General features: G+C 39.8%; 1 protein-coding gene across 3 annotated transcripts in view; it reads right to left on the bottom strand.

Moving 5' to 3' along the window:
- NSUN6 (NOP2/Sun RNA methyltransferase 6) overlaps positions 1-14,262 on the bottom strand; it is an 82,797-nt gene extending 68,535 nt beyond the window's left edge. For 2 of the 3 annotated variants that reach the window (XM_070381892.1, XM_005891928.3), the window contains exons 1-3: positions 13,782-14,262; positions 10,978-11,133; positions 5,595-5,674 (exon numbers count right to left, since the gene is read on the bottom strand). In XM_070381892.1, coding sequence (XP_070237993.1) covers positions 5,595-5,674; positions 10,978-11,133; positions 13,782-13,856 — 311 coding nt within the window. In that variant the 5' untranslated portion in view covers positions 13,857-14,262. The remainder of the gene's footprint in view (positions 1-5,594; positions 5,675-10,977; positions 11,134-13,781) is intronic. The other variant, XM_070381893.1, reaches the window with a different exon arrangement.
- Positions 14,263-14,528: the final 266 nt, after the last annotated feature.

Raw genomic sequence — 14,528 nt, 5'->3', positions numbered from 1 at the left:
AAAACCTTTAAGGGAAAAGAATCTGAAAAGGAATATATAACTGAAGCACTCTGCTATACACCTGAAACTAACATCCCACCGTAAGTCAACTATATTTCAATTAAAAAAATGAAAAATACTTTGGATCAAGAGAAGACTGGCATTCAATTTTCTCTTTTAAGTTTTTCAATATAGTTGACATTGATACCATCAACTTCAGCAGTACCACCTTACTTCAATCTAATTACCATTGGTAAAACCTTCCTAACATTAAAATATATTTGATCAAGACTTTCCTGGCAGTCCAGTGCTTAGGACTTCGCCTTCCAATGCAGGGGATGCAAGTCTGATCCCTGGTTGGAAAGCTAAGATCCCACATGCCTTGGGGCTGAAAAATCAAAACATAAAAAAAAAACAGAAGCAATACTGAAATAAATTTAAAAACTTAAAAAAATTATTTTATATATACATATATTTGCTCAGTAAATTAAATATCATGTTAAATAAAATGAAGGAACCTGAATTTTATGGTGAGATTTACTTTTTGAATTGTTCTCTCTCTTTAAATAGTTTAACCTACATTTTGATATCCTAAATCTCTGTGAAATGTTGAGCTTCTAGTAAAAAAAATTTGTCAACAAGTAAAAGTACACATATATTCCTTTTTCTAAAGCTCACAAAAATGGGGGAAGAAAAATTTGAAAGAAAATTCCATTTGCAAGAAATCTAAGCAGCAGCTAAGATGCAAGTGAAGAGTAATTAGCTGACACAATGAAATCTGGATCAAATCCAATTCCTCAATAGGGTATGACTGTTTCTGAAAAGGAAAGGCTCTTGGATACCCAAACAATTATTCATTACTCAGAAACAGGACCAAAGGTCAGGCAGAAAAAAGCAAGGTCTGGGTATGTCACGTCAGTCCCATTCCCTATGGATAAAGCCGAAAGAGGAAGTAGACTGGCAGAAGTGGCACAAGCGGACAAGTTTTCTCTAACAAACCTGGATAAACTCTCCTGAAGTAGTGAAGGGAAGCACAGCAAAGTGCCATCAATGCTGTGACTCCTCCCCTGAGTTCACTAAGCATAACCAAAAGTTAAAGCCCCCAACGAGACAGCTATGAGCTAGACGCCCCACCCACCCCCCGCCCCTCACAGCAAAGCCTTCATCAGCTCAGCTCACCAGAACTAGAGATAAGCCACTAGAAAAGATGTGGTGAAAGTGTTTTCAAAAAACACATCTGATGAGTTATCCGGTTACACACTTGACCCAAAGTGCAGACCAGGTGACTCTATGTAAATGTTTTCATTCGAGTATTCATTCAAGGTGGGACAGATGCATAGGTACAGATGGCCCTCCCTCAGCTTCTGCATCTGTGGATTCAACTAGCCACAGACAGGAAAAAAAAAATTTAATTCCAGAAAGTTCCAGAAGGCAAAACTTGAATTTGCTGTTCACATAGTATTAGGTATTGCAAGTAATCTAGAAATTATTTAAAGTATGCTAAGGATGTGCATGAGTTATACGCAAATACTATACCATTTTACATAAAAGACTTGAGCAACTGTGGATATTGGTATTTGTTGGGGGGAAGGGGGTCCAATCGCCCATGAACACCAAGGGATGTGTGTAGCATTAAACAAAGCTATAATAAACCAAAGGCAAAACAAACTGTACAGACCAAAACAGAGCAAAATCTCAAATAACCTCTCTATAGTTTCAAAGAAAATGGGTGTGTGTGTTAGTTGCTCAATCATGTCTGATTCTTCGAGACCCTATGGACTATAGCCCGCCAGGCTTCTCAGTCCATGGGATTCTCCAGGCAAGAATACTGGAGTGGGTTGCCATTCCCTTCTCCAGGGGATCTTCCCAACCCAGGGATCAAACCCAGGTCTCCTGCATTGCAGGCACATTCTTTACCATCTGAGTCACCAGGGAAGCCCTCAAAGAAACTAAAAAGAACCTTTAAAAACAGAGAACAACAACAAGATAAAAAAGAAGAAAAGCGAACTAGCTTAGCTCAGCAAGTAAAGGATGGTCAATCTCCTGAAATTAAAGAGCTAACATAACAGACTTGAGACAGCTATTCTGAAAGAAGCCTGCTTAGAAGGTGGCCCTTGGCTGGCATCTGAAAACTTGACTGGGAAACAGTTCCCAGCACTGATATAAAACCAGCTCTAGTAACAGTCAGCTACTGTTTGTACAAGCAGTGTGGTCATTCGGAACACCTGCTTTCCTTTTGGGAGTCTGGAATTTGGCACATGCCAGGCAGAGGGGGCCTGCCAACTGAAACCTTGGGTGATGAGGCTCTAATGGGCTGCCCTCACAGACAGTTTTACTCACATCAAAACTGACTGCTGAAAGAATGAAGCCCATCCTGGTTAACTCCATGGGGAGCAACTTTTTGGAAGCTCATGCCTGGTTTCCTCCTGACTCTACCCCCATATGCCCTTCCCTTTGCTGACATGGTTTTTGTACCCCTTTCATGCAATAAATCCTTGCCAATAAATCCTTGACTAGATGCTGAGTTCTGGGGAGTCCTTCCAGCTCATTACTGACCCTGGGCTGTCTAGGAGAGCCCAACACAGGGAACATTCTCACTGGAAATCCAACATACAGAGTATTAGTGTCCTCTTAACACAGAAGGCAAAGGTATGTAATGGAAAAATCTTCAAAGAACTACCAGAAGACTTATCATTGAAAAATCCCACTGTGTTTCAATCAAAATTAAGAGAATAACCAAAATCAAGGGATATCCCAGCCAAGTTTCTACAGTCCAATGCCTAAGAGTCTCATAGATCTCCAAGTGAAAGATCAAGACTTTGTTGCAAAAGGGAAAATACTTTTTGGCCTCAGATTTTTTTCATAGCAACACATGAGGCCACAGGATTGTGGAAGCAGTGTCTACACAGTTCTAAGGGAAATAACATGTGACCTGAAACGACTACATATACTTAACCAAGTTCTTACTTACATATAAAGGCAAAAACAAAAAGACTTCCCATGTGGTTCAGTCAGTGATTAAGATTCCACTTTGCAATGCAGGTGACACAGGTTCAATCCCTGGTCGAAAAACTAAGATTCCACATGATGTGGGACAACTAGACCTGTGAATCACAAATACTGAACCCACGCACTCTGAAACGCAGGTGCTACAACCAGAGAGAAGCCTGCGTGACACAACCAAGACCCAACGCAGCCATAAATAAATAAATATTTAAAATAAATATAAAGGCAACAAGCAATTCTCAAGTGAGAATGTAGAGGATACAAGAAACATACCTGGGAGAAAAGAAGCAGGTGCTGCAGACCTGCTAAATCAGGGGTCCCCAACCTTCTTAGCACCAGGGACTGGCTTCATGGAGATAACTCTTCCATGGCCGGGGGGCGGGGGGGGCGGTTTGGATGGTTTGGGGATGATTCAAATGCATTACTTTTATTGTGCACTTTATTTCTATTATTATTACATCAGTTCCACCTCAGATCAGCAGGCATTAGATCCAGAAGGTTGGGGACCCCTATGCTAAATGACAATATCCAATCAGTCAAGATAAAGAACTCAGAAATAAACTACTGTTATTGCAAGTCAAACACTGCATTCACCTGAATTGAATAAAAAATGTTATAAAGCTTTATAATGTTAAAAAAAAATTAAATAAAAACTGGTTGGTGGAAGTTTTAGGGCAGCTATAAGAATTTCTTCATTTTTCATAGTGGAAAGTCAAAAGATACCTAAAGAACTGGTGATGAGTTTAAAAGACAAAAACAGCTGACATGCTCCTTTCAGAAATCAAAGGTAGGTATATGAATCCACAATCCTAAAAGATTTCTCAGTGCTTTCCTGTAACTCACCGTCTGTGTTACACAGTTCACTAATGTTTTAATGAGTAGCTTACTCACTACAAAGAATAGGATGAAAGGATTATTATGAAGCCAGTAAGAATGAAATACAGTTACATAGATTATAGAAAACTATGGGCATCGTGGAATGACGTCCAGTGTATTCCAAAATGAATCGCAGATCTCAGAAGACCTGTGACTGATCAACTATAGTAACTAGTTGGTTTAAAACTAAATAGGAATGAGAGAAATCAGAACAGTGGTTTCCTAGTATGAGGGGCAAAATGCAGAGAATTTTCTGGTGATGGAAATGGTGTATATTTTGATGGGAGTGAGTCCTGACTATATAGTTGTATGAATTTAGCAAAACTCAGCACACTTAAGTAAGACTCCTCCATTCACTAATGCAATGTTCCTCTTAACAAAAATACACAATAAGGAGTTTACAGACTCAATTTTTAACTGCAAAAGTAATACGTGTTTACAGAAAAATAAAATAAAATAAACCAGAAATGTTACAATTAGAGTCTCCTCTTACCTAGTTTCTCCCAACCTCCTCAGAGTTAAGCACTCAGAATTAATCCTTGTTAACAGTTGGGTATATTATACCCTCCAGGCTTTTTTCTGTGTGTAAGTAAATATACATAAATCTGTAATATTTAATTGCAAAAGAAATGTGATTATCCTACACAGAGCATATGCTTTGGGTATTTAATTGTAAATATCATTTATTTGTACATATAATTCTCCCACATTTAAGGCTGTATAATATTCCACTGAATGGATAAACCAAAAACCACTGCTCTACTGTTGACCACTAAATTACCAATACTTTAAAGCTTTAACAAAATGAACATTTTTGTGTTTATTACTACTCTTAGGGGTATTAAAATTTTTTTATCACAACTAGGGATTTTAAAATGCTCTTTGGAAACAGACTTCCCATTATAATATAAAAGCTTATTATTTTTTTTTCCTTTTTTAAACACTTGCCTTCCAAACACAGTATCTCTTCTATTTAGCTGTGCTTAGTTGCTCAGTCGTGTCCAACTCTTTGCGACCCCATGGACTTTAGCCCACCAGGCTCCTATGTCCATGGAGATTCTCCAGGCAAGAATACTGGAATGGGTTGCCATTCCCTTCTCCAGGGGATCTTCCCAACCCAGGGATCAAACCCAAGTCTCCCGCATTGCAGGCCAATCCTTCACTGTCTGAGCCACCAGGGAAGCCCAAGAATACTGGAGTAGGTAGCCTATCCCTTCTCCAGGGGATCTTCTCGACCCAGGGATGGAACTGGGGTCTACTGCATTGCAGGAGGATTCTTCACCAGCTGAGCTACGATGGTAGCCCATTCTACTCAGAGAATACAGTAATTTAACATCATCGTGAATTAATAAAATTTTACAAATATATCAGTTATGAAAATAGGAAACACTGTTGCTTTCTATTTCTGTTGTAGCTCCAAAAATTTTTAATTTAGCAATGGAATCTCTTATGATATGCAAGTAAACAAATGTCTCACAGAATGAAAAAAAATCAATCACCACTAAATGGAACTAATATGCATTCCTCTCAAGATAGATGAGTCCATTCCCAGGGTTCTTTTGTAGTATTTTCCATGACAGACAATCTAGTCAACATTTATCAAGTTTGTGAATTCCTATCTAAATAAAGTTGCTAACAGAGAAACTTAGTACCATCACCGAACAGCAAAAAAAAGAACCTGTGACAAATTTTTATTTATAAGAATACAATTTGAAAATGAAATAGTTACAAACCTAGGTCCAATAACAGGAATAAGTAAGACATCCTGAAGGTCTGGATGCTGAAGAACAGGAAAACTTAATCCATTAAACTGCTGTTGAAAATAAACACAGAGGATTACAAAGCAATGAACACACTGGGTAAATTTCAAATTACAGAGCTTTTCATTATCATTACCTAACAGAGCATAAAGTTTGATTTAGGATTATTTTCATTTTTTTCCATGGGATACTACAAAAAAAAAAATCAAAGACTTCAAAACAACATTTTCTCTATAATTTGATTATCGAGTTTCTTGACTTCTTTACAAGTAAAAGGCTCAATTTTGTTTAGTTTGACTTTGTAAACACAAACCATGTTGGCCTTAAGTGACCTACTTTGAAAACACATATCCAGTACAGAGTTGCATGAATAGGACATTAGACTGAGATTTTTAAATGCTGCGTATTATATATTATCAACACTGAATGCCATGTTTTTGTTTGCTTGTCTGCCTGTTTTTGGTTGCACCGCGGCATGTGAGATTTTAGTTCCCCTACCAGGGATTGAACCCGTGCCCCCTGTAGTGGAAGCGCAGAGTCTTAACCACTGGACCACTAGGGAAGTCCGGCCACATCAGTTTTGATGATGCTTCCTGGCAAAGGCTGAATATATTCAGTATCCTCCACCATACTCGGCCTTCAGACTAGAAAGAGGTGCAGGGCCAGCAGCGTAGGTGCTAAGGCCAACTCCCAGTCTCCTGGGTATGAGAAGGAAATCACCACCCACTCCAGTATTGATGCCTAGAGAATCCTGTGGACAGAGGAGCCTGGTGGGCTGCTGTCCATAGAGTCGCACAGAGTCGGACACGACTAAAGTGACTTAGCATGCATGCATGGGAGAAGAAAACAGCAAGCCACTCCATTATTCTTGCCTGGAGAATCCCAGGGACAGAGGAGCCTGGTGGGCTGCCGTCTACAGGGTCACACAGAGTCAGACATGACTGAAGCAACTTAGCAGCAGCAGCAGTCTCATGGGAGCCAACTGTGTGCATCTCTTGCCAAGTCAACAGTCATGCTGGCAGCCTGAAACTGACCAGAGTGGGAGCATTTACACCACAAAAAAACAGCAAACACTACAAACCAGCATTATTTTTCCTAGAAAGGGGGTTGTTTGGTATGTACCAGCACACCATGGCTACAGACAGAAGACAACTGGGCACTCCCCATAAAAGAGGGGAATGGAGAGCAAGGACTCTGTGTCTATCAGAGGGCCACACACAAATACTGGAAAACAAGTCTCTGCTGTGTATGCCACTGATTAGACTCACACATCTTCACATACTGCACCAAAGCAGTAACAATAATAGATACTTGTCCTGCACTGTAGTATCAATACACTAGCTATCGAAAACCCAAAATCAAACTATTTCTAAGTTGGAAAGGAAAGAGAACAAAAATTCTTCAGATTTTGGAAATCAAACTATGTTTCTACCAAGTCAACAGCTCTTCTGAGTTCTGCTTCCTCTGAGCAAAGGGAATTTTGAACTAACCATACCCAACAGCATAGTAAGACATCTTGAGGATGAACTCATTCAAACAAACCTCTCTGTTTTTTCCCCTCTCTTCCTCATGTTCTCTTATTGTCTGACACCCTAGCAGGAGTGCCCAACCTCCGGGATGATCTGAGGTGGAGCTGATGAAATAATAATAGAAATAAAGTGCATAATAAATGCAATGCACTTGAATCATTCCAAAACCATCCCCCTCCCTTGGTCCACGGAAAAACTGTCTTCAACTGGGAGACTGGAAAAACCAGACCCTGGTGCCAAAAAGGTTGGGGACCGCTGCCTTACAGTGTCTAGACTATGATCCCTGCAAGGAGAAGATAATGAATTTTGTCATTTGTTTTTGTTTTGCTTCGGAAGCACTACTCTCTCTCCACACTACAGAGATATTCTACACAGATATCAACCCTGCTCAGGCCAAGATTTTCCTTCTCTCCTTTTCTATCAGATATTAAAACAATACAGAAGTAAAACTTTCATAAAACCACGTGTGCCTAACTTTCATAAAAATATCACACACTTTTTTAACCAAACATACCACAGGCCTCTTTTTCTGTTTGTTTCTACCCTGTGCCCTTTTTAAAACAGCCTTATTGAGGTTTACTTTACATACCATAAAATATATCCATATGAAATGCACAATTCAACGATTTTTTTTTTTTTTTTAGCAAATTTACGGAATTGTGCAACCATCACTAGAATTCAGTTTTAGGTCCTATCCATCACAACACACAGATTCTTCACGCCCATCTGCAGTCAATCCCTGTTCAAGCCACAACCCCAGGCAACCACTAACCTACTTCTTTCTCTAGAAGCTGCCTTTTCTAGACATTTCAAACAAATAGGATCACATACTACAGGGGGTCTTGTGCCTGGCTTCTTGCACTCACTATGGTATTTCTGAGATTCACCCACGTGGTAGCATGTATTAGTTCATCACTTTCATTGCTGAGTTCCGTTCCATGCTGTGAATTTAACCACGTTTTGTTTTTCTATTCACCAGTCAATGAACATTTGGACAGTCTCCCCCTTTTGGTTATTACAAACAATGCTGCTAATAATATTCATGTCCAAGTCTCTGCATGGACATATGTTTCCACTTCTCTTGGATAGATATAGGAGTGGAATTGCTGGGTTGTACAGTAAGTTTATGTTTAGCTTTTTAAGAGACCACAGACTTTTCCAAAGATGCCAGACCACTTGACTTTCCCACCAGTGGAGACAGGTTCCAGCCTCTCCACATCCTCGCTAGTCAAATGAAATTTTAAAAGATGAAATTTCAATATGTGACCCAGAGAAATCTGGAGACAAAGCACCCGCTTATATACCATTCAGGATATGCCTTCGGGATACATGTGAGCTTTGGGACATGGAAAACGAACATCTGCGATCTAAAACCTTTGAGTCCCCTTTCCTGGTAGCAAGAGGCAAGACTCAACCACCAGGTCCGTCCTTACTGCCCACAGCCCCACTTTCTCAGTCTCATCTCAACCTTTACAGAAAGGGACTCAAAGCCCAGAATGATTTCATCTGCCTTGTCTTAGACACAACACCTGAGCTTTCTTTCTATCAGACTGGGATCCTAGGTTATCTAAGCTCTAGGAATAATTTTCGAGAAAAGAAAACCACCTGGATCTGCCTGAGTTTTGCATAGAACAACTTCCTTTATTCAAGCTGGAAATCTATACACATGGCTATATAAAAGTAATAATCTTAGCTGCTTAGAGGAACTGTTCACACTGTATGCCTCATATGGTCAATAAAATTACCACTCATTAAAATTCAGAATAACCTTTCTCCAAGTTTGACATAATTATTATACTAAGTTCTGGTTTCATACAGACAGAAAGTATAGCTGATTCTTCTTACATCATGGTCCTCTCCTCACTACTTGAAGTTTATAGAACTGTTCTTAAAGACAGTATGATAAACATTTCACTGATGTGGTGATATTAAAGACAAAAAACAAATGACTCGAACAACAAGGTCCTAATGTATAGCACAGGGAACTATATTCAACATCCTGTGATAACAAAAGCAAGTGAAAAAGATTATGCGTGTGTGCGTGTATATATATAACTGAGTCACTCTGCTGCACAGCACAGACAACACTGTAAATCAACCACACTTCAATAAAATAAAAAGAATCAATACCAGTGAAGATGCTCTGAAAATTTCACAACGTTCTATCCAGAGGAAACTTACAAAACAGCCTACTATGATATACAAACGGGAGGCTTTTAACTATGCTTATCTCTTTCCTTTTCATTTAGGTACTTAGGTAGAAATAGGCCTGCTGACACCCATCTGTGGTTATTTGTTAGAAGAGATGTAATAATAACTGCAAAATGGAATAACTAAAACTACCCCACGTCAGGCACCTTGTTTTGCTCCATCTTACATTTCCTGGGGGGCAAATCTCAGTGCACAGTGTATGAAACACACAATGCACAGCTCTGGGGTTTTCTTTCTGGTATTTTTTTAAATAATTTTCAAAGGTTATTTTTCCCTTACACTTACTGTAAAATATTAATTATACTCTGTGTTATAGGTACATCTTTGAGCATATCTTACACCTAACTTACCTCCCCCACCCCTACAGAGCCTGCCTCCGCTGGTGACCACTAGTTGTTCTATCTGTGACTCTGTTTCTTTTCTGTTATATTCTCTAATTTGTTGTATTTTTTTGGACTCCACATATAAGTGATATCATGTAGTATTTGTCTTTCTCTGACTTATTCCACTTACAAAATGTACAGATTTTGAAAGCAATTAAGACAATATAAACAAGAAAATTCAAATATTATCTTTCTATTTGAAACTTTAACAATTTGGGTTAGAACAGACCTCTTATGCATTTTACAATCCATTGTCAGTTAGAGAAAATGAGTATTATATGAAAACTATTAGTTGAACCAAAAAAATCTGCATTATCTTATTTTTAAATACATTCTTTATGCTATTTAATTTCCTTTTATTAAATTATATTTAATTAGCAAAGAAACTATCATTTGCAGAGATGTGGATGGACCTAGAGACTATCATACAGAGTGAAATAAGTCAGAAGCAGGAAAATACCATGTAATTCCACATAAATGTGGAATCCAGAAAAATGGTACAGATGAAACTATTTGCAAACCAGAAACAGACACAGACGTAGAGAACACACGTATGGACACCAAGGGGGAAAGTGGGAGGAATTGGGAGACTGGGATAGACATACACACATTACTGATATGATGTATAAAATAGATAACTGATGAGAACCTACTGTACAGCACAGGGAACTCTACCCAATGCTCTTTGATGACCTAAACGGGAAGGAAACCCAAGGAAGAGGGGATATATGTATATGCATGGCCGATTCATTTCGCTGAATGAATGAAGAAACAAACACAACACTGTAAAGCAACTGTACCCCAATAAATTACATTGTTATTATATTAAATTAAAAATACAATTCTACAGGCAATCAGTAGGCACCGCCTGACCTCTGGGCTCACTTCAGCTATATGATCTGCCCTCGTGATCGTTATAAACTGCTTACAACAACAACACAGACTTTTTGAGTTAGAACAGACCTCTTAGCATTTTAAGGATGAAGATGACGAAACAAGAGAGGCCCAGAGGGGTCGAGTAACATATCCAGTTACTAAATAAACTCAGAATCAGAAGTATTATGTTCAAGTTCTAGCATTAGCACGCACCATATAACCTCGAACAACATTCGTGATCCTCAATTTCCTTATTTGTAAACTTGTTATAGTGTATCGTTCACATGATGTTAGGAGCAACGTGGCATAAGTTGGAGAAATCTCCTTCTGTACATAATGACAAAAATTTGCACCAACCTTCTGAAGCTCATCAAATAACAGATTTTTCACATGTTGCACTGAGGCTAGATGCGTATTTACTCTGACCGTGGTGAATGACGGAGGGTGAGACAAGTTATGTAACAGTGTTTCAAACCTCCTTTCTGCTTCTTGTTTACCTAAAGCAGACAGAATCTGAAAAGAAGAAAAGAACAAGTTACTGTTTCAATTTCATAATACACATTAAAAATATTAAGATATATGCATATACATTTGTTCCAACTGATGAAACATCATTCCACAATCACGCTCCATTTCATTTCCTGTTTACATGTTGGTAACACTAAGGTTATGGTGATTTTTCACAGGGTTATGCTAATAAACGCCTACTGAAACACCTGATGAAAAGGGATTAGAAAATCACTACCTCAACCGCAAAGCATTATTAACATTTTGAACATATCTGCTACATTTATTCACACAAATTCAGGATTTCATTCTACTTATTTATAAAAATATTAACTGTTACATCACTTCTGTAGAATTAGTTCCCTGCTAACCTCATATCCTAGAGCGAATTGGCTAGCAACCTTTTAAAACAGTAAACAGAATTTTAAGAAAATGTAACACCTGAAACTGTCACCCAACAATCTCCCACAACATCAGTTTTTTTTATATGGTAATACTACATGTTAGGCTTCCCAGGTGGCGCAGTGGTAAAGAATCCGCCTCCCAATGCAATAGACACAGGAGATGCAGGTTTGATCCCTGAGTTGGGAAGATCCCCTGCAGAAGGAAATGGTAACCCACTCCAGTATTCTTGCCTGGAGAATCCCATGGACAGAGGAGCCTGGTGGGCTACAGTTCATGGAGTCACAAAAAATCAAGACATGACTGAGCAAACATGCACGTTATTATTAAAAGTAACAAGCAGATACTGTCTAAAAAAACCCAGCAAGATACCTGTCAGAAATAAGAGTTATGAAGACTCAAATGACCAAGTTTCCTTGTAATTAACTGAAGCCTTCAAGACATGTATTTCACCATTTTTTGTCATCTTTGACTATCCCCTGCCTCACAGAATCTTCATAAACCACTTGCCAGCCTAATAATCCACTAGCCTAAAAATATTAGCACTTTCTCAGTGTTTATGTTTTTTTTAACCAAATATTTCACTACTTTCGATACTTATTACATAGGGATAGTTTTTCTTTTTGTAAAATCCTGTTAGTATATTTGAAAAAGAACTGGTGTGTCAAAGACATTTGAATTTTCTTTTATAAAACAATGTTAATCATTTCAAAAATTCTGGGGGAAGAAAACTGCCTCTTTTTCTCTGAACACCCTCCCTAAAGTTCTTTGGAATGAAGAAGATATTTCCTCAGGGACTTCCCTGGTGGTCCAGTAGGTAAGAGTTTGAGCTCCCAATGCACGGGGCCTGGGTTCAATACCTAGTCTGGAAACTAGATTCCACATGCTGCCAACTAAAGACCCAAATGCTGCAGCTAAGACCCAAAGCAGCCAAATAAATAAAATATTTAGGGAAAAAGGAGACTATTTTATCTTTCCATACTGTGATGCTCTTTAACATAATCTTTGGGAATAAAAACATAGAAATCTAACCTAGAAGTCATGGCTTCACCAACATCTTTGAAAATGATTAACATCTGTGCAGCTTTACTTTGAATACAATACCAAAGATTTGGAAAATACAAAGTTGCCTACAAGCAGGATGGTAAGGCAGAGAGCACGAGCCTGGCAATCAATCAACATTCACTGAGGACTTCTGTGCTCAAAGCTGCCAGCAGCACGCAGAAGGAACACTTGTTGAGGACCTACAGTGCCAGGTGCTCACCCTTATGACTAATACCTTAACCCTGAAAATTTAGTGCTGTTAAATGTCCTCCAACTTCACAAACGAGGAAAGCAAGTTTCAGAGATGTAAAAAAGCACTGAGATGCAAACCACGGGACTTGGGGTTCCAAATCGATTCCTTTTCCCACTGTACTAACACCTAAGCTCTTTCCCTTCAGATTTCAACATTAGGACCATGACAGCAATGTAGATTTGATTCAGGAACATAACTCTTTGGATCCTCAGCTCTCTCACCTGTAAAAATGGGGATGAAATATATACCAAAAAAAGATTGCTAAGATTAGGATGTGGAGTTTCCCAGGTGGCTCAGCGGTAAAGAATCCACCTGCCAACGCAAAGAGCTGCAGAAGATGTGGGTTCAACCCCTGGGTTGGGAAGATCCTCTGGAGTAGGAAACGGCAATCCATTTCAGTATTTTTGCCTGGACAGAGGAGACCGGTAGGCTGCAGTCAATGAGGTCCCAAAGAGTTGGACACGACTGAGCACACACACAAGAAAGGTCTGCAAACCACCTAGCACAATCAGTGGCATTTAACAAGCACTCGCTGAATAACAGTATACCTTCCACCTGAGTACGGAGCAGGTGCTGTAAGAACACAGGTGTTTCTTCCCTACAGGACGTATCATTCTCAGAGGACACAGATCTTTGCTTGCTCACCCCTGTAACCCCTTCAGTCCCCGACACCTGTCTCCAAGCACACAGCAGCTTTTTTCCTCCTCCTTCCTTTCCCATTCTGAAATGTTAAAAAAAAAGAAAAATACACTCCATACATCTCTTAGCTCAGGAAGGATTCATTACATACCTGCAGAAAGACATCAGCATACTATATTAATGCATTGGGAAAGGCTAGTAATAAGAAACAACAGCTGTAAACATTTAATTGCCTTTTAGGGTTTTTTTCCTATCCCTCTAGTGTGTAAATATTTGAATGTCTGCAAACAGCATTTAATATATTTATCTGACCTACCTCCTTATTCATAAAGCCCGCTTTAAGATAGTTTTCAACTTCAAGTCTCAAAGATATTTTAGGGAAAACAGACATTTTCCTACTGCTTGAATTCTCCTACTCTAGGATAAATGACAGAAAACGGTGGTTTTTCTCTGTCCAAATTGCAATAAACGTCTGGGCAATGAACACCACCCACGACGTGCCAGGACCATCCGATGCCAAAGAAAAGAGAGAGGCTCACGCCCAGTTAAAATAAACGCGGAGGAACTTCCACGCCTTCTGGAGCTGGACCAGCTTGGAGCGGCTTCACCTCCACCGAACCCGTCCCGGGACTTCTTTAGCGACGCTCACGGACACTACTACAAGGCAATGCCACTCACGTGGCGGGAGGTGATGGGGGAATCGTGAGGAGTGAATCCGCTGTCAACTGCACAGAGATGTGCAAAACCACGGGGGCATCAACTTCGTAACGCGCAGCCCAGGTTGCTCTGCAGAGAGCGGGTTCCGGAATGCGTCAGTTCCGGCGACGTGGCCCGCCCCTCCTTCCCCCGCCCACCAATCCGCAGCCCTAAATGGCCGCTACGTCACGCCTCCAGAGTGTCCCAGTTCCACCCGCGATGCGTCCAGGTGCGGCTGGCCTGGGCGGGCACCCCTTAAGAGGTTGGAGGAGGCGCTGCCTCCGGCCCTCAAACTGGTGGAACTCTCTGTAGACCTGGCAGGAGAAAGCTGGGTGCCAATTGGAAAGGGTTGAGTCGTACTGACCTG

This window comes from Bos mutus, chromosome 13 (assembly GCF_027580195.1).
Source record: "Bos mutus isolate GX-2022 chromosome 13, NWIPB_WYAK_1.1, whole genome shotgun sequence".
Taxonomy (NCBI): Eukaryota; Metazoa; Chordata; class Mammalia; order Artiodactyla; family Bovidae; genus Bos; species Bos mutus.
Note: the sequence above shows the minus strand (reverse complement) of the source record. Positions and strands in the feature narration are given on the sequence as shown.